The 25,790-nt window shown below is 40.4% G+C and overlaps 1 protein-coding gene across 3 annotated transcripts in view; it reads right to left on the bottom strand.

The window, feature by feature from the left end:
* Positions 1 to 25,295, bottom strand: part of kdm6a (lysine (K)-specific demethylase 6A) — a 53,926-nt gene extending 28,631 nt beyond the window's left edge. For 2 of the 3 annotated variants that reach the window (XM_076746166.1, XM_076746168.1), the window contains exons 1-6: positions 24,859 to 25,143; positions 24,653 to 24,716; positions 20,363 to 20,471; positions 18,805 to 18,854; positions 15,142 to 15,200; positions 3,599 to 3,719 (exon numbers count right to left, since the gene is read on the bottom strand). In XM_076746166.1, coding sequence (XP_076602281.1) covers positions 3,599 to 3,719; positions 15,142 to 15,200; positions 18,805 to 18,854; positions 20,363 to 20,471; positions 24,653 to 24,716; positions 24,859 to 25,028 — 573 coding nt within the window. In that variant the 5' untranslated portion in view covers positions 25,029 to 25,143. Of the gene's footprint in view, positions 1 to 3,598; positions 3,720 to 15,141; positions 15,201 to 18,804; positions 18,855 to 20,362; positions 20,472 to 24,652; positions 24,717 to 24,858; positions 25,144 to 25,173 lie in introns of those variants that run through there. The other variant, XM_076746167.1, reaches the window with a different exon arrangement.
* Between the last annotated feature and the right edge of the window lie 495 nt (positions 25,296 to 25,790).

Here is a 25,790-nt window from a genome sequence, read left to right as displayed (position 1 = left end):
AGACGGCTGCAGTGGAGAGTGCGGAGAGATGACACACAATACCTCAAAGCTGGAATAGGCAGCACACAGCACCTCTCCCTGTCTGCCCCCTTCCTCTATCTCACCCCCTGTCGCATCTCAAAGCTCTTCTCTATGCCTACATGGCTCTACAGAGACAGCCAACTCATCTCCTAACCAATATACAGTGCACAAACACTCTGGCAATCTAATTTCCCCTCCTCTCATTGGCTAAATTAGCAACCAATAATGGAAAGAAGCTTATGTGAGTGTCTACGTATAGCCTGGGTAAAGAATATGAGCTAGGTGCAGTTATGTGCCAAACTACAGTGGCAGGTACATAATTAGGTTACAAGATATTCTCAGAAGAAAATCTCTCCATCGGTTACTCTTATCCAATGTGCTCAAGGGAAAGGGGGATGAATTAAGAGGAAGCACCATGAAACATGCATCCTTTATAAAAATCTGGCTCATTGCACATTCCCTTACATACATCCCCTCCCACCCCACACTCATCATCTGCAGTAAACTGTCGCTGCTAACAATTTTCTTTTTGCCCTTCACATTTCCGTTCCCCCTCTACCTTTATTTAATCTCTGCTCCTCTAAACATGCACCCACCCCTCCCTGTAGATAACTGGGGCAGTCAAGTGTGTGCAGTGCGTATGTTTCTGAAATTGTGTGTGTGTGTGTGTGTGTGTGTGTGTGTGTGTGTGCGCGCGCGTGCGCGCGTGTGCATTTGTTGCTGGCATTGAGCCAGGACTACTGCTGGCCCCACACTACATAATAACTGGGCAGGTTTCAGGTCCAATTCTTCTCTCCTAACAATCGCAAGGGTGTTCCTGATTGGAGGCTGGTCTGAACAGTAAATCTGTCCAAATGATCTTGTCATGTGAGGGGTTTACAGTATGGCTGTCAAAACTGGCCAAAAATGACATTTGAATATTCCCTCCGAAAAAACCACATAGGTTCAAACCATTCAAATATCTACTTTTGCACATTACGTCCATAAGAGGGAAAACCACTACAATGCAAGATGTGCGACTTGTGTATTATTTCAACATGATTGTCTTATCTTAAAAGATCTACATACCCACACATTACAAAACACACAAATACAATTATGTCCTATTCCATGCACTCGTTTCAGCTTGACCTACATTATATTTTCAATCAATGCCGGTGACGTTGTGTGTGCCAGTTGGTGCCGGTGTCTACAGGTCCAGGACAAACTGGAGGAATTCTGGTATTATCTGATTATGGACCCTATTTTCTTGTGTTTTTGTGTCCAAGTGACTAACAGAGATAATTTTCGAGAATTTTTTCAGTATTGAACGAGAGTGCAGCAGCTGTCAGCCATGAAACACACTGCAATTTAATCCCTCCTGGTGTTTGTGCACCATCCATGTATGTCCACTAAAAGTGTTTTTGCCACCGACAGGCTCAGATTGTTATAATAAGTGTCTAAATCATTACGGAAAGAATCCCTGCAGAGATATATTTTTGTTAAAGAGTAGATCCATTTTGTTATTTTGTTAACCAGAAACAGGTGTTATATGCACTCTCACCAGAGCCACCACACTCCATTCACAGAGCAGTAATTTTATCATCGTAAAACACACTTCATTCAAACATGACAAAACAAAATAAAACTCAACAAAACTTTCTTGGTTACTCGTTCACTGTTCCAACAATCATCACTAAGTCTGGACTGGTTGGAATAAACCCTTATTTCACGGAATTGGGAAAGGAGTGAGAGTGTGTGTGGATACCAGAGAAGATGGCAAATAGAAAGTGCTTTCATGACTCCTGTCTGTCATACAGTGCTTTCAATGCAGCTGCCGCAGTGGTGCTGCTTTTTTTCACATTCCTGTATTTATTTCACAAATGAATGTATGGATTTTTTTTTCCAATTCAAATATAAATTTGAATTTAGAATATTGGTTGACAGCCCTGTTGACGGACATAATCTTAGTAATACGGACTGGATTGGAGTCTCCCAGTTTCAAATTCAGTCCTGTAGTTTGAAAGGAACAGCAATAGCAAGTGAGAGCGAGCTAACCAGGGAGTGTCACCAACCAGATGTTGCTGTTCGGCACATCCAGCTTGCACTGCAAAATGTCTAAGCAATATTGAATCCGTCTTCTCAGCCATGTTTTTTGGTTCATAATATAGCACAAACAAGTGCAACAAACTGACAACGAAAGTCCATTTTCCATTTGCTCAAGTGAATTTCCCGAATATGCCACTCTGATATCTTTTAGTATAAAAGTTCCTGCGTCTTGACTAAATGGTCTGGTGTGTACATTTTCATGATTAAAACAATAAAAATTTGTTAAATCTGTGGTTACGTCTGTGGTCTCCCACTTTTAAAGATCAGCTAAGATTTGAAGATCTTGCAGTGCGCACCAGGCAGGGAGGGATGCAGCAAAGCCAGAGTGAGGACATGCAACATGTGCAGCCTACATTATATTATACTGTAACACTACTAGCATCAACACACACAGATGTACTACATATAGAGAGTATAATCTCCTAGACACTGCGCAGTCTTGATTGTAACTGTAAAATGGTAGACATACTATGAACACTTGTTAATTGCAATCAATTGTAACAGCCTTGCAATAAATAGTACAGCTGTAAATATTCAGTTTTCTTGTTGGAACTGGGTCAGAAAATTAAAATTGAATTATAATAATAACATACTCCTCTAAAGAAATACCATAATTAGAGAACAGGAATTATTCCATTAATCACAGAGCTTGTAAGTTTAAAAGAAAAACAATGCTCTGCAAGGCTCAATAGTGTGCTAATGCACCAAAACGCACAATAAAAACTCCTGTGACAGAATGTCTAAAGCCCAGGATCAGATTGCAGTCTGTCCTTAAAGGGAACAGGACTCTCAGACAGCAGGGGATCCATAGGCTCCAGACAGAAGGCTCTTTGTTACTGCCTGGACATCTACAGCTCACGCGTGTCAGTAGAGAGTACACAGGGTTTAACTAAGACAGACAGGACAGATGATCCACCAGTCTTTGCTAATCTGACAACTAGGAAGATCACATCTATTAAGCCAGGAAGAAGGCTTCTATGACTAAATGGTAAAATGGACTGTATTTTATATAGCGCTTCTCTAGTACGCTGACCATTCAAAGCAATTTTACAACACAAGTCTGCATTCACCCACTCACACAAAGATAGCTTGGCCACCTGCTCATTACGAGCTTTAACCATTCACACACCGATGGCACAGCATCGGGAGCAATTTGGGGTGCAGCAACTTGCCCAAGGATACTTCAACATGTGGACTGCAGACTTTCTGATAAGTGGACGACCGCTCTACCTCCTGAAAATGATTCCATGTTGCTGTCATTCATTGAAGAACAGTCTGTTTGAAGCCACCAACATTCCTTCTTGGCCAGTCAAATTTTACATTTTGTAAAAATAAGTCTGGAGTAGTCACTAAAAAGTCAGATTCTTTTTGAATGACATTAATAGCTATTTCAGCAACATGAGGGTTGCAACAACATGCAGGGTTATAACTGCTTCTAAACCTTATCAGGTCCTGCTTGACCTGAACCAAAATAAACATCGAGATTTACCTTTAAGCTTGACTCGTAGTCTGTGTTGACTTTGAACATGAGCGCCAGTCTCAGATGAATCTCTTTAGCTCTTGAGAAACTGGGGTCAATGTAAAGCACCTCCTGGAACGCCTTAATTGCCCTTGAGGAAAAAAAAAACACAGAAACAGAGTATGTTTAATAAAAACGGAAATGTATACACATATTTAAGACTAACTGCAAATCTGAAACTAATCAGTGTTGTCACAGTAATGTCATCCCCTTTTCTCATTCTTCCACCACCAGGTTATCTGACTTTTAATCAGCTGCGATCAGTGGTAGTTTCACAAATGCTCGCCAGAGCTGTGCCATAGTGACAAACTCAGTATCACCACATGACTCAATACATCAACATTGAAACAATTTATTATTATTCAGGTATGACTGTGACAATGAGATATAAAAAAAAGGCTACAGTTGCATTCTAGCCAGAAGTGGAAAAGGTGCAAATGTATCCATTTCCCTAAGTCTCAGCTAACGTTACGGCATGCTAAAACAGAAAGTGTCAGTGTCAGTTGGTGGGAAATTGAGTAGTTAGCTTAACGGTTAAGTGCTAAGTCTCACAAGTTCTTCCTCTTCTGGTGTTCTCGTAATTACCAGATAGCCTCAGGTGCATTACCACCAACCTCTGAGCTGGAGACAGCCAACACAATAGCACGTGACATGCAAGATGGACTAGGAATGCACGTATCCAACTTTTTTGCTCCCTATATTAACACTGAGTAGGGTTTTATGAGAATATTAAAATGGCCGATTAGTCCACTATCAAAACCACTTGTCGGCACACTGCATCATTGTAGACTAATCATTCATCTATAGTTTTGGCATAATGCATTAATAAAGCAATGGCAACGCATCTACAGATATGCAGCTGAGGGAGCTGTGGATATGGATTGTTGACATGCCAGTTGTCATATGTGACTTTAACTCAGTGGGGTGTTACAGCAGCAGACATTCAGCAAGAGACAGAAAGTGACATGCCTCTATGGCCAAATGCCTGACGACAACCAATACTTCATATCCTGGAAATGCCAGAGCACAAAGGAGATTTGTTTGAGCAATCATTTAAACAGAATTTAATGTATTTGGAGAAGGAAAGACTGCTGCTATCCCTGCAAAAAAAAACAGTCGTATTTTTACTGCAGTCTAACAGATTTATCCAGCTCAGACAAGCCTGCTGGGGGTTTACTCCAATCAGATTGCAGCTCATTTGTAAACAGCCACTTATGTTTCAAACTGACCTACAAACAAAAAAGTGAAGACCATATCCAAACGTCAACTTACTTTAGCAGAGATTACTGACTCTGAACCTTTTCTGCTTGCGATAATATTAGTTTCCCAGTCTGAATGACAATCGCTTCACAACTCCAAATCCCTGAGGTCTCGATTCAGCACTTCTAAAATTATAAGCTGACAACAATTCTATGGTGTGCTTTAGGGATGGGTACCGAATTTTGGTACATTTTTGGTACCGACCGAATTCCCGCTGAAGTAGCGAGTATCGATTCACGGGAAATCCGTCGGTACCACATTTCAGTACCTGAACGCACTTTTTTTTTTTTTTTTTTTTACCCTGTACGCACCTTGACGTTATGCGTCGGTGAGAGCGGAGGACGTGGTGACGCGGTTACGTCAGTGGTTGCTTTATCTTCAGAGGCGGACCGTAAACGCTCCATAGTCTGGCTTCATTTTATCAAGCTGGATGCCAACAACGCGCGGTGCAACATTTGTGATGCGAAGTGCAAAGCCAGCAAGGGAAACACATCCAACTTGAGGAAGCACTTGGTTAAACACCAAATATTCCTCAAGGCGGAGGAGTGCACGATTTTTGAGGGTTTAAAAACACAGGCTAACGTTACCACAGCTACTCGCCTGGCGTCAGCATTAAACGTTACCGCCAGCAAGCCTGCTGCAGCCAGCGGCTCGACACTTGCAGCCAGCTTCGAGGAAGGAGAACAACCGCCCCTTTTAAAAAGGTAGGCGACGACGGTGACGACGACGACGCAGCTTCAATTAGCATAATTTTATACAGTTATTTATTTTGAATCTATTTATTTTTAAGTTATTTACTTTATCCCCACACACATTTTTCTCAAGTTCTATGTTGGAGTTATTTAACTTGATGTTATTGAAGAATAAATGTTCAAAATTCCGAAGTTTTGACTATTTTTTTTAAATATACAAAATAACTTTAATTACCAAACACATATCCCCCCCTAAAAAAGTATCGAAAACAGGTACCGAAAAATACCGGTATCGATTCGCAGGTACCGAGTATCGGTATCGAATTGATTCAGATGTGAAAGGTACCCATCCCTAGTGTGCTTAAAAATTGAACAAGAAGATTGAACATCATGTTCCCTATCGACCAGCTGTCAGTCATTTACACTACACAATCAAAGAGCTACATGTTTACTTCTCTATATGATGTGAAAGCAGCTTGATTGTGTAGAAATAGACCCCCCGTTGTATCACACAGTCCACTTTCCAAGCATCAAAGTTCTATGTAGAAGTTGTGTTTTAAGTAAAACCATTGTTGACTGATCAAAAATAGAACAGCCACCTGTACAGAAACTTGGGCTGCATTGTAACAATTCTCCCTACTCATAAGAAAACCTAAGGGGAAAGGCTGCTATGCTCTACGTCACGGGTGGATTGGATGTGCGTGATGTTAGGTCACCCCCAGAGACTATTTAAACAAACTAAACACATGGATTTAAAGCACAAACACGAACCAAACCACAACCAAAATTAATGTTGAAAATATTACATAACAAAGGTGATCCAGTAACTTCTGATTCCAGAATTTATTAATGAAAAACAAACTTAAATTGCGTCCGCTGTGGGACGGCTCAGCGCAGTCGCCTACAAACAATTCAAAACAAAATCAACACACACTCGGTTAGAACATCAGGGTTTTCTACAGTTCGTTAATATAAATAAATTAATCCCGATGAAAGTTTGCTTCCCCTCCCCAGAAGTCCAAGTCCAAAGAAAAGAACACAAAAAAAACCCCACTTTCTAGCATTATCACTACCAACTGTCACTTTCTCGTCACATGAGAACGTGCCATTGTCGTGCTGCCCAAATCAAGTCACATTTAACATCGTGCTGCAAGCACATGTAGCACATTTATCCATTTCAGACACAGAGGACTCATCCATAATGATGACTACTTTTGTGTTGATATGAATACTACATGCATTTGGACGTTCCGGCAATTTTAAAGAAAGAGTGGAAAATAATATACAGACAAGCAGGAAAGAGTATGAAGCAGTTACACTTTTTGAAATGAAGTGTTACTGCTATGTATTCTAGCCCACTGGCTCGGCGTGTAGCAGGGTTAAGTGTGTAAATATAGCATAAGGGATAGCTCCTGCAGTGGAAACTGCTATTGCAACATCTCTACCAGTGGACACATTTATATCATCGCATGACATAAGCCATCATACCACTCAACACTAATGTCAAGTCTGTTAATGTCAACAACACATCATGCATACCATTTTTGCTGCTTGATACAAAAGGAAATGTATACAATTTACTTTGATTGAAGGGTTCTTTGATACACTTTTGTTGAGTGGGTGACATTAAGGCTCTGTGTGCAGTGAGATGAGTGAGGAACGACAGAAAGACAAATGCAACATCAGTTGTATGGATATATGTTTTATGTTGACCAAAAACAGTTACTTTGTCAGAAGTGCCTTGCAATGGTTCCCATAACACGAGGCAATGCAACTAATTTGTTCAATCATTTAAAACAGCATAACAAAGCTCTGCATGACAAGTGCAAAGCCAGACTGACTATAATCCGAAAAAATCTCTTTCAAATGCCTTTCCCAAACTTGCACCATATGATGAAGTTTCCAAGTGGCAGAGAGAAATAACTAATGCACTGACAGTTACTACAGAAGGTTTACTAAAATGATCTGGTTGGTTGACAAGCAATATGTGATACCATCACGCACCTATTTTGCTCAAGCTGCTAACCCAGAGGTTTACAAGAAACACAAGGCACAAGTTGACTCACAGCTGTTACAAGTGGAATATCATGAAGCTACAATGGACATGGTGAAGGCTGCCGTCCTGAAAGGACGAAACTGCAGTGCTTTGGGCACAGACTGCATCTTGCGGTTGGTAAATTATGCTCATCCTATATTTCAGAAGCTGTTTTAGTTAACAACCTGTATTGAAATAAAACAGTTTTCTGAAGTTTAATCAGTTCTGTAAATGTTAGTGTTATAAGCAATTTACTGTTAAAGACACACTCATTCCAAACTGAAGGGCACACCACTAACATAAAGGACATGGCTGGAGAAGCATCAAAGATGCAGATAGCTTAAGCTCTAGATGTCAGGACTGACAACCCCATGGCATTACTGTGAATGGAAAGAACTAATGCAAATAGTGTTTCTTGATGCCAGACAGACTCTTCTACTTTCTCTGACTTTAACTGTATGCAGAATAAAAGTTAAAGGGGAGATAACAGTTCATGAAGAGAAAAATCTTTCTCATAACAGAGGAAAGTTATTTGTTCCCTTTTGTTGTTCAGACATACAATCAACAAAGATTTGAAACTAGATGGTGAATCATAAAACAAAAATAATAATACACTTGCAAGTACACTTGAGTTTAATCGGGTATCTGTCTTCACTCCGGTATGAAACTCCAGTGACATTGTGATGTATCAGATCAGTCTTATCAGCTGCAGCATCCAATCAATACCTGACCCAATAAGTGAGCATGTCGGACAAGAACTTCTGTCAAGGCTGTTCTTGTGTATCCTTGCTCAAGGCTCCTCAGACATCCCTCCTCATTCCTCAGAGCAGAAATAAGAGCTTTGGGATGGGCTGCAAGATGGTGGATCTGAACTATTTTCCAGTTTAAGCCAGGAATGATCAAATAAGAAACTTGAGATGAACCCGTTGCGCAGACAAGAGCCAACGATTTGATCAACTGGAATTAGCATGTGTGAGTGACAGTTATCACTGTCTGCAAAAATCAAGCAAGATGATAATCATTTATAGCTTACAGGTTGCTAAGAAAGAGGTAATAATGTCCGTTACTGCCCGACTAAAATTGTGATTCTTGCAACCCAGTGATATTTGTCTTCTTTAGAGAAAAAAAGTTTCACAGTGATGTTTTGGGGAAAGTCTGGAACTGTCATTCACTGGCTGAAAATGAATAGTCCAGTGTCTGCAAGGGTTCCAGTATCTGGTCTATGCCTGCAGGGTTGGCTTCATAAGTCTAGTATAGAGTAGACAAGAGCTGAAATGCCATCATGTTAGCAATAAACTTTAAACTCATCTCTTAACAATACTGAAACAGATTAGTAGAAGTACAGAGACAAGGGCATACTACAACAAAACAAACAAAAGTGTCCAATTGAACCCACTCATTGTGTAGCTATGACAACAATAGCAAGTGCATGTCAGCATGCCCTTCTCCTGTATAACAGGATGTAACAGCAGAGCACTGAGCTCACTGCTAACTGGCTAACACACACATTTCTAGCACTAACACAAGCTAATATGGACAGGCTGGATTAGTTGTCCAGTATCTCTCACAGTGAGCACCACTTCAGCCCTGTGAAGTAACATTTACCTTTTGATAGCTCAGCATTCCTTTAGGTCATGAGCTCTGGGTGACATAATCCATGATCCTCGAGAGCCCAGCATGGCACCCTTGCTTCCCCCACTTGCACATTCTCCATGTCTTGGAGATCGGAACATTCAGACATTCAAAGGGCAACAACATTTGATGTCTTCAAGGTCATGCATTAGTTAGATGGGCAGCGGCAGGTAAAACAGAAGAGAAAAGTCACCACAAGCACCAGAGGTGAAGGAGCTATCAGAATGTGGAAAGTAAAGTGGTTCGGTATCACTGCATTGTGGACTGCTCACTTATTACACCTGCATAACTGAGAAATGAAAGGGTCAGTCAATTTAACAGGTCTATATTTCCTGAATATTTTTAGACTGCACCCAGTCCAAGGCTATATAACTGATACCAATATACAATTTCCAAAAGTACAATTATCAGCTCTGATCCATGTCATACAGACAAGAGTATACAACCAAAAACACAAACTGACAAATGGTCAAAGAAACTTCACATGCCTGGTCTGACATTTTAACCCAAGTTAAACTTGCTTTTATTAAGCCATTTATTCTTACTGTCTGACAGAGAGAGATAGGGTTCACTGCATACAACATAGTCCCAAAATGGCTTCTAAATTCATATAAGTAAAAGCACACATTACACAGTACAATCCCCCTGACAAACTGAGCCACAGTGGGTAGTGGACCCACCTGAGGAGGCTGATGTGGCATAGTCTAGGGGTGGGCGGTATACCAGTGTCATGTTCTGCCACAACATGGATTTTCCAATACCATCATGACCGTGATTAATGTTTTGGCATTTTAAAAAATAATGTGCTTTAATGTGGCTGTGATAACATGCATGTAGAGGACTCACGAATTGTTACCGACACTGTCAATAATAATTTGCGACATCACAATTTGCGGGACATGTGAAAAGTAATGGAAATGCATGGCTGTCCTGCACAAAGCGGGACATCTGGTCACCTTAACTATGATAGATAAACCGTCTTCGTAGGCTATGTAGACTAACACGTTAGGGACGCATTTCATGCGCTGTTCATTTTTCATTCGTAGGAGATAACTACAAACAGCGTGCCTAAATTATTCAATCAATCATCCGACGGGCTTTCCCAGATTGCATCACATTTCACTTTGGACTACTTTGGGGGCCAATACACAAAGAAGCATTCATTTCAAAATGGAGGGTCGAGGGTCAAACTTAGAACCTGCAAGTTTTGCTGTTCTTGTGTAGCTGTATTTTTATTTTGCTGGTGAGCCTGTTGAATTTGGCATTAGCACACACAATCTGAAGTAATTTTAATAACCACAGTAGCACTGTCCATATTAATTGACCTAATCAATTACGTTGATTATGTAATACGTCGATGCATACAACATACCGTCAATTACACAATTTACGCAAACACGCTTTACATTCTCAGTCTCGACGTTCTAACCTCTCGGATGGAGAAGGCAGAAGTGATACCACTAAACACCAAAAAAAAAAAAAAAAACAGTCAAAGAAGTCAAAAGTATGGACGTATTTTAAAGAGAGGACAAATGACCTGGTCATCTGCAGCATTTGCAAAACTGAGATGGCGCACCACAGTAACACCACAGCTATGAATGAGCACCTGAAGCGGCGAATTCCAGGTGTGCTGCTGGAGGACGACGGAAAGCAAAAGGCTGGTGAATCGTAAGTCCAACTAACTAACTAACTAACTAACTAACTAACTAACTAACTAACTAACTAACGCAAATTTACGGGAACACGGTAGCATGAATGAGTTGGTTTTGCAACATTGACGGTAACGCTGCTTACAAAAAATCCAAGAGGAAACACTGGTCTGCTTAGTATAGTCCGTGATTGTACTAATATATAAAATGTGCCTTTTCAAAATTGTTGTCCTAATATTTCAATGTGCACTCTGCTTTATGTGTCTATTTTTCAGGGTAAGGCAAACTGATGTGGCACAGTTTTTCCCCTCCAAAAAAAAGAAAGTTCTGTTTGTAATTTGTATTCACTTGCATGTTAGTTAATGTCTTCCACAACTGACTTCATTGAAATGTTTGTTGATTTAGGAGTTATTTATTTTTGAGTTATTTATTCTTGTTAATTCTTTTACTTTTACTGGACATGCTCACACATTCCTGCACTTTAATGCCTGTTTGTAACAGACTAGTTTTTTTTTTTTTTCAATTTCAAAGGGTTTTTTTTGCTTTTCAATACTTGAAACTTTGATGGGTTTGCAAATATAAATGAACTAATAAAGACTTTAAATAAGAAAAGTGTTTAGAAGTGTTCTTGTAATTTAATTTCGTCAAACCAAAAAAAATAATCGCTTGACTAATCGATTAATCGAGAGAAAAATAATCGTTTAGGACAACAAGCTCAACAGGCACAAAGGTAGTAGGCAAAGACTGATAATGCTAGCCCAGCTGCTACAGTTTTACATATTGGAAAGTCCTTGCTTCTAATTACACTACATTCCACAACTATTTCTTATTCAATGGATGTCAAAACTTCTCACTTCTTTGCACATCAACACCCTCCACTCTACTGCGTGGTGGACTGCCACACTCACGTAAATTCCACAGCAGTAGGAAACAGAATTAACACAGTAGTCAGACATTTTAGTAAATGAGCTTTCTAATTGTGTCCACTACACAGGCTCATTTACTACACCATCCATGTAAAGGATTCCACTTCACCATGATATCTTAAATTGATTCATAAAGTTGACACACAAGTGGAAAGTCAAGGCTGCTGTTATAGATATTTGTAGAGAGCAGCTATTCTGACTCAAAGCAGAAAAGGAAGAGGTGGAAATAACTTTGAATGATCAGGGCTCCAGACTGTGACCACTGAATCATACTTTGCGATCATTGTTTGGAGGCAGCACTGCTACATTCTATAACTAGGAGCACCAGGGTGGTTGACCCGCAATCGACAGGGCCCATTGGTCAATTGGGCTGTTAGTTACTAATAACTTCTAGAAACACTATGTAGAACAGTCAATCTTCCACCTTCATTCTCCTTTCTGTCTTCTCAAGCACACACATGCATAATTGCTTGATTAAACCGCCTAAATACAATGTTACAATATTACCGTTCTCTCAACTTACATGAAGTCCTCTTCACCACATCACAACTAAAAAGGTGTCCGCCTGGTCTGAAGCCTGTGTGAGGTGTGTACATTCTCACCAGTCTTTCTTTATGAATACCAGCTTACAGTGCTTATAGAAAGGTGTCAGACACTTTCAAGTTTTCCACATTTAGTCTTTCAGACTACTCTTGTAATTCCCCTTTATCTCATCAATCTATACACAGTACTCCTCAGTGACAAAGGAGAAACATGTTTTGGAGTGTTTTGTTCATTTATTAAAAAACAAAAGACTGAAATATCCTATTTGCATAAATAAGGCCCTTTGTTATGACATTATGGCCCTGCTTCACATATGTCAAACTCAAGGCCCGCGGGCTGGCTTTGGCTGATGGAATTATCTTTGGCCCACATGATAATATCTAATCATTATTAGAGCTGGCCCGCTGGTATATTGCACACACCACTAGGACTACAAGTCCCACAATGCACTGCCAGTGCGTTGGCACGTCAATCAAAGCCCCACAAGAGCGAGTCCCTGCCCCACTCGTTCATCAGCAGCCTGATGGAGCTCGTTACCTGTGGTCAACTTTCAGCTACCCTCTCCCCGAAAAATGGCTAAATGGATGGTGGACTTTGAAAACAGGGGTTTTCAAGGCAGGTGGGAGGCAGAGTATGTATTCACGGATATGAAGCACAAAGCTGTTTGTCTTCTGTGTGAAGACAATGAATGCAACTGATTTTTCTTGTACTTAATGTTTAATGTTGTTGTTTATAGATAAAAACGGCCTTATAAACTGTGTTAGGTCCAGGTTCAAGTATCTGGCTTACAGTAGTGCGCATCAGAGAGCAGCACACTCACACAAATATATGTTGACTTTTTGCACTCTTTGGGCATTTTTGGTTTTTGTTTGAAGGAAATTATTTTTTGTCTGTTGTTGGCCTGTGGGAAAATGTTTTCATTTGAAATTACTATGGAAAGCAGCAGATAAAGCCATAAGAAATGAATGCAACTGATTTTTCATTTATTTAATGATTAATGTTGTTTTATAGGCTGTGTTAGCTGTGTTAGTTCCAGGTTCAATATGTGCAATATGGTCATTTCAATCAGTTTTCAATAAACATTGAACCAGTCCGGCCCTCGACTTGGAACAATTTTTTTTTTAATTTTTACCCACTGTGTATTTGAGTTTGACACCCCTGCTCTACTTCTATCAATGCCCTTGAGATGCTTGAACAACTTGACTGACCTTGATTGACTTGAACTGTGCCTAAATTAATGAAATTGACATAATTAGGAAAGGCACATGCCTGTAAGTCAGAGTAAAAAGCAAGCCATGAGATTCTGAGAACTGTCTGTAGGCCTGCGAGACAGGACTGTGTCAAGGCACAGATCTGGGGAAGGATATAAGAACATTTCTAAAGCATTTCAAGTGCCCACGTGCAAGGTCGCCTCTATAATCCTCAAATGGAGGGAGTTTGAGACCACCAACAGTCTACCTAGATCTGGCCATTCAGCCAAACTGAGCAATCATGGACAAAGGGTCTTAGTCAGACAGGAAACCAATGAGCCAATGGTCACTGAATGAGATCCTGAGTTCCTTTGGGTAGATGGGTGAACCTTACAGAAAGACATAAGTACAGCACTGTAAAAATCAGGCCTTTACAGTAAGAGTGGCCAGACAGATGCCATTCCTCACTAAAAGGTCCATACAGCCTTCTGGGAGTTTGCCAAAAGGCACCTGGGTGACTTTCAGACTCAGAAGCAAAATTCTTCTCTAGACTATTTGGCCACAATTCCCAATGACGTATGGGGAGGAAATCAGGCACAGAGCATTACCTAATTAAGACCATCCCTACAGCCGAACATGGCTTTGCAGCACATGGCTGTGGGGACTCTTTTCTGCAACAGGGACTGGGACACTAGTAAGGATAGAGGGAAAGATTGATACAGGAAAAAAAGAATGAAAAACTTTTGCAGAGTGCTCAGGTTCTTAGACTGGGATGAAGATTTACATTTTGCAAGTGCTATGCAATTAAAATATATCACTATCATTAACTCAACCTGAATGCATTTTTTCTTATCAACTATATGAACCATCGCTGCCCGATCACCAATAACTGAATAGCCTGAAAAACAATAAGACAAATAGCAGCTTCCTCACAAATCCACACTGAACTTTACGTCCCTATATATTAGTTAAGTGTTTTTGTATTATTAACTGCCCCGACTCTTGTCAGTTTACCACACTATACTTTAGCCTCTTTGCTAGTAATATTTAATGGAGTCTTTAATGAGGCCGATCACACCCACTGTGAGCTCAAAGCTGCTGTAGTTGGTGAAACTGTCCCTTTGCCCAGACAGCAAAACATGTAATCTGTGCAAAAAAAAGGCTCCATTGGTCCCACCTACTGCTCCTACTGCGATTTGGAAGAATCCACCGCACCCGACACAAAACAACCAATCCTGAATAGAATCAATCCTGAATGGTTAGTGTTACGTATACGTCTGCACAAATGTGTCCAAAACTGATGCATTCAAATTAACTCGATACTGTTATGTTCTTCATACAACGCTGTCAGAGACCCAAATTTTCAATAATCATTTAATTCAATAAATTTCAATAATCTCAGTGTTTTCATCCTACTCGAGGTGAAAAAAGCATTTGAGTTTTTTCCAAAATATCAATATTTCTTGAATAAGATGTAATGCTTTGTTTGGCCACCACATATGCAAATCAAAAAGGAAAAACCATAATCATAAAACTAGCTGATGCCATGCATCTCATCAAAAAAGATTTTTTCAAAAAGTACTTACCACTGAAATGCATTGTAATGGAAGTAAACCATGCCAAGGCCGTATAAAAAGGCAGCATTCTGAAAAAAGAATGTTGGAAAATTGTTACAAACAGCACACTGAAGCTCATCATGTAATGACTTGATAAGAAGCGAAAAGCAAGACAGTTATACCAAGCTTTAACCATGATAGCCAGTTAACCAATTTAATTTAAAGGTACATTGTGTCAGATGAGCTATACTACTGGACTATTGCCTGTTAAGTTACAGAGTGGTATTACAAGACAAGACAAGACAGACAGGGGCTACATGGTTAGCATGCTTTATTTGGTATATATTTCTGCAGCACAATAAATTAATCTTTGACATAATGTGAGAACTGTTTGTTCGTTTTTTTTACCTTTATAAAACAAAAATTTTGGCTGTATCGTGCACCTTTAACTTTTTATGCCCTGTTGAAGATTTGCAAGTAGCTGATCAATCAATCACAAGACCAAAATAACTTTGACCTTTTTTTTTTCTTTCAATTGTTAGAAACAAACATAAGAGAAAAAATTAGATGTAGAAATTAGGCCTAAAATGATCAAGTTATCATCTAAGTCACCATCAGTTGATGATATGAACCAGTAGCTAATCATATCAAGTGATGTCACACACTGTACCACGTATCAGACAGGTAGTTGAAACAACTCTTCTCTTTCAAAGTTTCTATACTCACTTTTCTTTCATTCAAGAGAACAACCAAATAACAGACAAAACACATCATACAGTATAAAAATTAGAGTGAACAGCGTTTTACAGTTGCAATGACATTCAGCCAATGAGTCACACTGACACACTGAGCAAAAATCAATACATTTCCTTCATCAACATAATTACATTGACACATCTTTTCGGCATTAAAAGTATCCCGTACCCACTTAGGAGACCAGTCAGAGCACTTTTTGGTCAAGCACACCACACCGTGGCCAATAGCCTTGCTTCTGGGCTCCAAACTTAGGCTATTTACATCACTACTGCTACCAAGAAAAGTCTGGCCCACACCATTATCTTTCGAGGGTGGGACCTCACACCTGCACTTCAGTGTGGAGATCTGGAATACAGAGGAGCCCAGAGCTGTCAGGTTTGATGACAATCAAACTCTCAGTACCTCTGTTTAATGGGCAGCCCAAACAGTGAAACGTCAAACCAACTAGCCTATTCATCCACACAGAGAGCATGCAGAGGGCAGGATGGAAGTCATCATATCACATCTGACTGCACAGTTTAAATCCAGGTCATGAGCTGGAACTGCAGGCAATCTAAACTGAGGCAAATATTTCTGCATATAATGCTAAAACATTGTTAGTGCATACCCAGACCATAACATCCATCCATAAAGTCCTATGAAGCTAACCTCACTGGAATGACAAATGCTATAGCATTAGCTAGGTTAAGCAAAAGCAATGTCATGCTACAGCCACAGCTACAGTCAGATTGCGGGATTAAATTCTACATCAGTCAGTGGACAAGGCTCACAATTTTGGACCACCATTTTGGATTAAGGACCAAAGATTTTGCCACTTGTGTCACAACTGACAATGATCATCTGTGACAGCCCAAATTCGTCTTTAACCATCCTACCACAATATTTCCAGAGCCACACTCCTTTCTCCACAGATATCCAAAACCCAATAGGACATTAAATCAAGCACAACACAAAACTTTGCAGGTTGTATTTTCCAGACGCAAATCAATTCAGCTGCATGATTCTCATGTCTAGCTGGCAACATTTGATTGCAATATATGAAAGACTGATACCTCTCACAATGAAGTAAAATTGCAGAGGAAATGACATGTAACTAAACCAGTCTGTATGAGATAATGTCATTCTCTGTGCACAGTCAAATAAGCTGTTACAAGCGGACTGTTCTGTGGTCCATATATGCTACTCTGCATATAATCACTATTGTACTTTATCTGCATGGGCACAAGTAGGTTACTGGGGCTCTTGTCTACTGATAATAGTCAACCTGAGGATTATTCAGTATGTGCCTCACATAACAGGTTGACACACCGAGTTGACCATTAGCCACTCAAGTGACCTTCCATTGCCCTCAGTTCTTGCAGTGTCTCAGGCACTTGTAGTAGTCTCGTCAGTTCTTCCTACCAGATCTTGAAGCCTACTCTATCAGTGCATCATAAAGCTGTCAAAATTGGCCAAAAATGACATTCAATTATTTCTTATAAAAAAACAAATAGCTTCAAACCATTCAAATATCTCAACGAGAGACATAGTACTTGTATATTTTAATATAAACATGGCTTTTGGAAGCTCTACATACCTACACATTACAAAATAAACAATGTCCTATGCGATGTTGCTTGTTTCAGCTTGACTCAGATTTCGTTTTCAATCAATGAAAGGGACGTTATGTGCAGAGTTTCCAATAGGTGCGATTTTTCCCTCATGTTTTTGTGTTTAAGTGATTAGTGCGGATAACAATATTTGAAATTGGTCCACTACTGAGCGAGAGCGCTGCAGCTGGCAGAATGTGGATGTCATCAACTTTGGTCTTTGCCCATGTTGGTTGTTGCTGGTTGCTAAGGTTGGCTTCATGTTTATGTGTATAAAAATCAGTGATTCTCAACTGGTGGGACGCAACCCAAAAGTGGATTGCAGACCTGTTTTTAGTGGGTCGCAGGCCTTTGCCTGGGCAAACACACGTTAACAAAAAAAAATCCTGTGCTTTTATTTTGAAGGGGATTTTTTATGCAGTGGAGTGCCGTCTATTTGTGTCGTGGCTTGTCATTAAGAGGTGATGGTGGGTCCCGAAGCCAGACCAGTTGAGAACCACTGTCTTAAACAGTCAGCCTTACATGCACTGTATATACTACTTCCACATGTCCAATAGAAATGGAATACATACAACCAGCCCAGTCTTGTGCACAGTGCCATTTCCGTCCCCAGTCAACACACTTCCACAGCCCATTTAATCTACATTCCAGGTGTTGCCCATGTACAGCACACTTACGAAGTATTAGGACAGTGATGTATTTTTCATTGTTTCGCTCTGTGTGTCTGCACACTGGACTTAAGATAAAAGAACTATAACATTAGAAAGCCAAGTTGCCGTTTTAAGAGTGTCTGAAGATGTTCACATTTAGATTGGGTGAACATTGTATGAAAAGTGTCTCAGTTTTAGAGCAAAGCAGCAGAAAAATAATCCTTAATAAGGAGTGTTTCTTGCCAAACAGTGCTGTATTCTTAGTTGGTAAATCCAGACACCTGACCATTTAAGTATGTGTTTCACTAGCTAAAGACCAGATATAAAGCAAAAAGCCCCAAAGTGAAGATGGCTGGAGTACAGGCCCAACGGTGCATCACCCTGGAGGATACCAAGTGCTGATGTCTGTGGGGTTTTGATTTCAGCTACTGAATATGAGGGATTTGCAATCAAATATTAAACACAGTGAGTATAAGATTATGATTCTGACTGCTCTGAGTTCTGACTGCAGATGAGTGACTCTCTGTAATAGTCTACGTTCAAATGAGGACCACGTGGACCAAACAGCATACTAAATGAAGGACAGTTAAGAATGTCAGAGACAATAGTGGCAGCCCAGCAAATAGTGCCTGTCAAATTGTTACAAAGGCAGATTTAACATTGGACATGTTACACATATACGAGTTGTGCAAACTCACCTTCCAGTAGTCCGACTGTAAACTGAAGTACCTCTGGTATGCAGATAATGCTGAGAAAATGTGAGATGAGTACAAGAACATGACAAAGAAAGAGGGAGAGACACAGAAGGGGATTATGAACCATTAATGACAATGTTGAAGATCGAGTTGATAACATTAGAGAGACCAGCAAGATTGAGACAGATTTTGAAAGTATCCAACTAAAAAGCCCCATCCCCTCACTTCATGCATCAAAGCCACCCTGGCAAAACACATGAATGTGCACTAGTTCATTAAGGCTGTAGGATGAGAATAATAAATAAACAACTTCATTAAATGTCACGATCATATAGGTAAACAGAAGCAAACAACCATCAAGAACAGACCATTCAGTGTGAATCAGTTACCCGGCCGGGCAGTTACTACTCAATGCTGCGGGTGCATCCTTTGTGCTACTGGGTTCTCTGCTGAATGAGACTGTCGGCTCAGAGGGTGTTGTACTGGAGCACAGAGCATCCCTGTCATCCCTAACCATATTAAACTATCTCATAGCTCATTGATTTGTAAGAAAGCTGCTAACATTATCATAACTTAAGTGAATGACAAACATGGCTATAGGTTGTTTGTAGACACATGACATTAAATTCAGATTGAGGGCGGGAAGTGAAAACTGACGAGATGGAGGGAAGTTCTCACTGTGCTAGTTTTGGTGAAATTAAGAGAGACAGGTGTAAAGAGAAAATCAGAACATATGTTGGATGTGACCTTCACATTATGAAGAGGAGTTATTTTTCAACTAAGATTTGCTGCTATTGAGGCAGTAGATCTAACCAACTACCTGGTCCTCCAGATGTTGGTCTTCTCTAGAAACCAAATGAAAGCAAAGATAAGTATGGAGGCATACGAGTTTTAGCTGTTGGGTCCACGGCCTCTGTACCAAGGTGCTACGGGATGAAGGTGTGTCGCTTTTATTGTCCTGTGGATTTTCTGTCATTTCCTTCATTTTTCACCCTTATGAACAACAACTTTTGGCACTCGACAAAAGCTCCTCATGGTTTCTTGGTTTGATCGATCTGAGCAACCATAAACGGTGCACAACATAGGCATTTTGAGAGTGTCATTTATTGATTGCCATCAGGATGCAAGAAGAAATTCAACAAAATTTAACAAAAATACTTCTAAAATTCTTTACCTACTCTGTCTTTAAATGTTCAAGATATTCAACTCAGTTGCATGTTCAACACTTTCCAGCAGGCACAAAATATCTCATCAGAATAATTTTTTTCTGGCATGTTTTAGCAGTGTTAACCAAAGTAATGACTGGAGGAAATCAAAGCAACAACAGTACACATTGAATGACTCCTCATGAAAAATGTGATTTCAATTCCATTGGCTTCCATAAAGGAGTTGTTAGTCATCCTGGAGTCCACATGAAAACAATAATAAAAGCAAACCATTTAAAATCAAGAAAAAAAAAACAAGAAAACAAGAAAATGTATAAATATCAAAAAATGACTGATCCTGAGATACAGATTTGGAAAAATAACAGGCAGGAATACTTAAACTTCTAGACTCTCACCTTTTGGATAGTCCTCCAGCAGGAGGTTGAAGTGGCCCAGCTGGCAGAAAATGTCAGGGTCCACTTTCCCCTCTGTTTTCAAGATGAGGGCATCATAGCAGCTAACAGCCTGAATGAAAGAACAATTCAGTGTTAAAATAAAGGGTTGCTACAGAGCTGCAATAAAAAATAAAATGATTGGTAGATCCTACACATATTAGAAAAAAAGATCAAGTCATAAATGGTGAACTGGCAAGCAAATTTTAGACTTTAATGCTTATGCCAGTAGCTTAGGTTTATTAGAGGTGATGACACAGCTGGCTGATATACTACCAAAGGGGTGTGTTTTCCCAGTCTTCCAGGGCTGTTTTGCATGATACCAGCCGTAGGACCATATATGGACCTCATCAGCCTCAGTACTTAAACAACGGTTAAACAAATTACTCGATATCCCACACTGCAGCCACTGAAGAGGAATGAGGAGAGAATATGACTGTGCGCGCATGCAGCTGTTAACACAGACACTCACACACACTAAATACATGAATAAAGAGCGGTCATTTTGTGTTGAATAGAGCATCACCTCCTACGTAAGATAATACTGTTGAGCTTTGCCATCACTAAAATAAAAATGGATACCAACAACATGCTCCTTATAGTCAAACAATTTAGCAATATATTCGTCATAAGACTGAAATGAAATCGCTGTATTGTTAGATACTAATTCTGGCACAGTATGGTAAGTTTTTAACATTATGTTCTTGCACAGTTCATTCTGAAGCTACCCGGACCTTTTTGTCTGTATTTACTATTAAAAATACCACTAACAATGTTGTGTTGGTACTTGTAACATGGTTACTGATGCACTCAGGTATTCAGTATTAACAAAAAAAAGATGAGGATATTTCTTACATGGAACCTACAATGTGGCCATGTTCAGTTGTCTGTCAATAGCAGTCAGTAATGCTCATACAAGAATTGGTAATCTGGCTTGCAGGAGCAGGCATTATGTATATTATAATACATACTATTTGCTTCTTTGTTTTGGGGAACTTGCAAGAATCATCTGATCCTTCTGAATCCATTTAGTATGAACACCATAAAATAACACATAGTAAACATACTATTTCTCATGTAAATTTGCAGTACATATTTGAAGTACACTACCAAAGTAAGTTTTATATGATCACCTAGATTAAGGCCATGATCAGACTGCTAGCCCAAATCCATTTTTGGGGGGGATGCTGAATGTTCTTACTGCTCAAATCTGTTTTATTTTTTGTTTGTTGTTTTTTTTCACATTTCTGCTTTATTTTAGATAGTGACAGCTGAAGAGAGACAGGAAAGACAGGGGAGAGAGAGTGGGGATTACATGTAGCAAAGGGCCCAGGCTGGAATCAACCCCAGGCCATTGTGGTAAGGATTGAGCCTTAGTGCCAGGTAAGATACCTGGACGCCACTCAAAGTGTCTTTTGTGTTACTCACAATGCGACACACAACAACATCAAATCCAGAGTGACTGAAGTGGCTGAACAGAATCCATGCTGCTGCTAGCAGTGCAGTAAGGAGGGCAACACAGAGAACAATTATCTGTATACAAACGCTGCTGGCACATCCCAAGATGATGGAATTCTCATGCTTCTGCGTTGGAAAGCTATATCACCAGCGTATGTAGTTACTGACACCTATGCTGATCTGACTTGAGAAACAAATCTGCCTGCAGTCTGAACAAAGCCTATAGCTCTGTGAAACCAACACACACTTCACACTGGCAATATCAATTCACAACTGGGCAAAAGCACAATTTTTCCAGGGATTCTGACATGGCATCTTTTCAGAAAATTAGTTCTTGTTAATACAAGACTCGAGAAATTCCTAGGACATGTTTCCAATAAGTGTGCTAAAGAGCTAATTCTTTATACCAAACTGCACAATTGTTTTTGAGCAGAAAAACTAGCAAGTCACCTCCTTCACTGGACAGCCTCATAGGTGGATGGTGGAGATTTTATTTGCTAGCCCAATGATCATCTTCCCTTTTGTGCACTACAAACAATATTTTCTAAATCTTCATTAGTGATGTGGCATATTTTACACAGTAATTTCAATAGGACTATATCTAAAACTAGATTGTATTTATCACTGACCAATGTGTTTGTAAGTGACAAGACAGACCTCAGTGGGGTTGTAATAAAACATCCATGCACCATTCATAACTGGAAAGCCAATGACACCAATAAAGAAAGTGGGGATTTATTTAAATTAATGTAAAATGTTTGTGGTATTTGGTCATTTTTATTGCCAGAAATGTCTGAACTAGTGCCTTGATGTTACATCTATATAACTGTTATACTGTTTGGGACTTTCAAAATCAAATCATGTTGTGATTAAACCACAACCTTACCTTGAGATTCTTGTGAGAAAAAGCATCTATATTGCATCCACAGAAGGAATAATTCACATGTATACCATTTCTTCACACTTCAATGTCATACAGCAAAAAAAAAAAAAACCTTCATCATTCCATATATTTTGGAAGCGTTGGCCTAATGCCAAGCCATTCTTCTACTTGAGAATTCGTGTAACAGAGGTTAGCTGAGGTCCAGCAGAGCACCCTGCAGAGACAGTGTGAGTCAGCACACAACAGTACGCTTACACAGGCATCCAGCAATAGTGAAAATCACAGTGGGATGGGGCCAAAATGAATTCATGCTTAGCTTTGACTCTGTATCAGTTTAACAGTGCCTCTTGTTGAACTAATAGCCCCCCCACCCCATTTTAAAATGGTTGAGTCCAAAGAGAGGCTGTAAGGGGAACTTGGTATCAATATTGGTTTAACGCACCAGAGAGATACAAATCAATTTAATGTGACACAGCCTTAAACACGTGGCGTTATTACCAAGACAGATCCCACAATAATATCATGTAGGTCGAATGATATTATGTGGCTCGGCCTGTCTGGCTGGCCAGGTGTCCAGCTAACGGACAGCCACAAACCATGGCAATAACTGAGTGCATGGCTAGGCCCCATCTGAAAGTACACCTTAGCAAAACAATGGTAACCGCCAAACATTGAACAAGAAATCCAAAGGCCACATGTTGAAGACACGAATAAAGCACAGGCAGCGTAACGGGGGGAACACGGACTGCATGAACACGATTACTCCGTGCATCATGCACTGTACCGTCAGTTCAGCGGGTGCCCCTGGCTTCCGCCTTGTGATCAATCATCTTTGTTACAAACACTGAACGCCGTCATCGTGATAAGGTTTTTGCGACTGGTGATTAGCCTAGCCACTGCTGCTGCTAGTTAGCTAGCAAACGTTTGCTGGGTATTTTCTTCCCATCCCCGCCATCTTGGACCAATTCAAGCAGCCATTATTTTGCAAGCCTAAACTGCCAGTGTGTATTTGTTTCCCCCTCGATAATGTTTACATGACGCCACAGTAATGTTCGCTATGTGTCCCAGTGAAGGAGAGAGAAAACCGGTGGACAATTAGCCGCGACATGGTACGAGAGTGAGCTGACGCACAACCCAAACTCTAGCTGCCATTAAAGAGGATAGAACGGATGGTACAACGTTAGAGGCTTTCCATCCAACATATCGGTCAACTTCATGCCTCTTCTCTCGATAAGCGTTAAGGCAGTGTGCAGCCTCCCTCCCTAACACTCGTTGCCATACTTTTGCAACTTACAATTAGCTAGGTAGCAAGGTGTTACATTTGTTAACCTCACCTGAAGAGCCCCATGGTTTTCACTTGACTACACAGCATATGTAACACGCGGAGTAACGGCAGTTGAACATCAGTGTGGTTTCTTCACAACATGCCTGCTGCTGCTCCTCAAGGATCATTGTGTTGATGTGTAACAGTCACGCTGTGACAAACACGTTTTCAACAGTAGATACTATTACTTCGCTTGCATGGAATCTATTTTCTCAGCAACCGATGACACCACCGATTCTAACAGGGTGGAGATTCATGTCGTCCTGTAGTTTTATAACGTCGTGTCTGCTAATTTGGACCTGTCTATTATCATAAGCATTACAGACATGTACTTGAGTAGTTTTCGCCTGTGTTTTGCAGTGCAAATGCTGTTTAATAAATGTAAGACTGACGTCCATACTTGAAAGCTGCTTTACAGTCAGACGGTGGACCAGCTTCAAAGTTGGGAAAATTGAGGCTTGTGTGTGTCGCGGCTAGCCATGTAGCAAGAGTGGCGTGTGGAGGTCTGTACCACTTATTTCAGGTGGGATATGCACTAATCACAGGAGATAACTGAGTGAGGCGACTGCGATCCTATTCTGCAGCATACCTTTAACAGCAAGGCCTTCGTTCTGGCGCCATCTTCTTGAAGCCTATGAAATCCAAACAGTGAACTGCAAGTAGAGGACAGACAACGCACACAGGCGGTTCCGTATTACTTCGGGGCAATCACATTTGTCGTTTCAAACTGAGCCATGAAAAAACATATTACAGAAAATAAGCGGATAAGAGTGTTTACGCAACAGATCATCTGACCTGTCAGTTCCGACCAAGCTCTCTTTTTCTTGCGCTGTTAGCTTCGGAAAGTCCTCTTCGATTTCAGTCGCTGTTGCCGACGCCATTTTCTCCTCGTCATTACCAGCAACGCCAAGTCTCCGAGCAGCAGCAGAGGCAGCGGCTGTGAGCGACACTCCGCACGATTTCATGGAAAAGAAATGGCAAGATCGACGGCACCGAGTTACTCCGGCAAAACGCAATAACAGCGAAAAGTGTTGCACACCTATCCAGGACTAAAACGGGGCGTAACGTAATTCTTGCCAAATCCTCAAGGAAATGACCCCTTCAAGTTACCTTCCACTCTCCTCATTGTACATCGAAACTCAGCGTGTATTCCAGTGCCAATTTATGCATGAAGTTGATGTAATGTTGGGTTTTAGGAGTGAGTGTTACTTAATAATATCGCAAACTTCCCCAACCATCGGCTCAAAGTTGTTGTAATTGTGTCACATAGGCAAACACACGCCGCCACTGTCGGCACGCCCTTTGCTCACGCTGACCAATGACTGGCTGGCGTGTGCAGTCACGTGAACGTCTCCGATTGACGCGTTGCGAACACGCGGACGAACACGCTCACGCACACATCAAACGGCCTTTCAAGACCCACCTCCAGTTCTGCGATTGGCTTCTCACGCGACATTATGATTACGTAACTGTATTTTAACGCAACCTATTGGCCATAATAACTGTCATATTTGTCTACTGGGGGTGGCTGTCAAGGATGCTTCTTGCAACGTTGCAGATATACAGTACTTTTTGATAGATAGATAGATAGATAGATAGATAGATAGATAGATAGATAATGAACACTAAAGTGATAAACAATCAACTACATCAACTACACATACATTTATTAAATGTATGTACGTGACAGTGCCACAGTAAATGTATTGGTGCTCTCTGTGGCTTTG

The sequence above is a fragment of the Chaetodon auriga genome, chromosome 13 (assembly GCF_051107435.1).
Source record: "Chaetodon auriga isolate fChaAug3 chromosome 13, fChaAug3.hap1, whole genome shotgun sequence".
Classification (NCBI taxonomy): domain Eukaryota; kingdom Metazoa; phylum Chordata; class Actinopteri; order Chaetodontiformes; family Chaetodontidae; genus Chaetodon; species Chaetodon auriga.
Note: the sequence above shows the minus strand (reverse complement) of the source record. Positions and strands in the feature narration are given on the sequence as shown.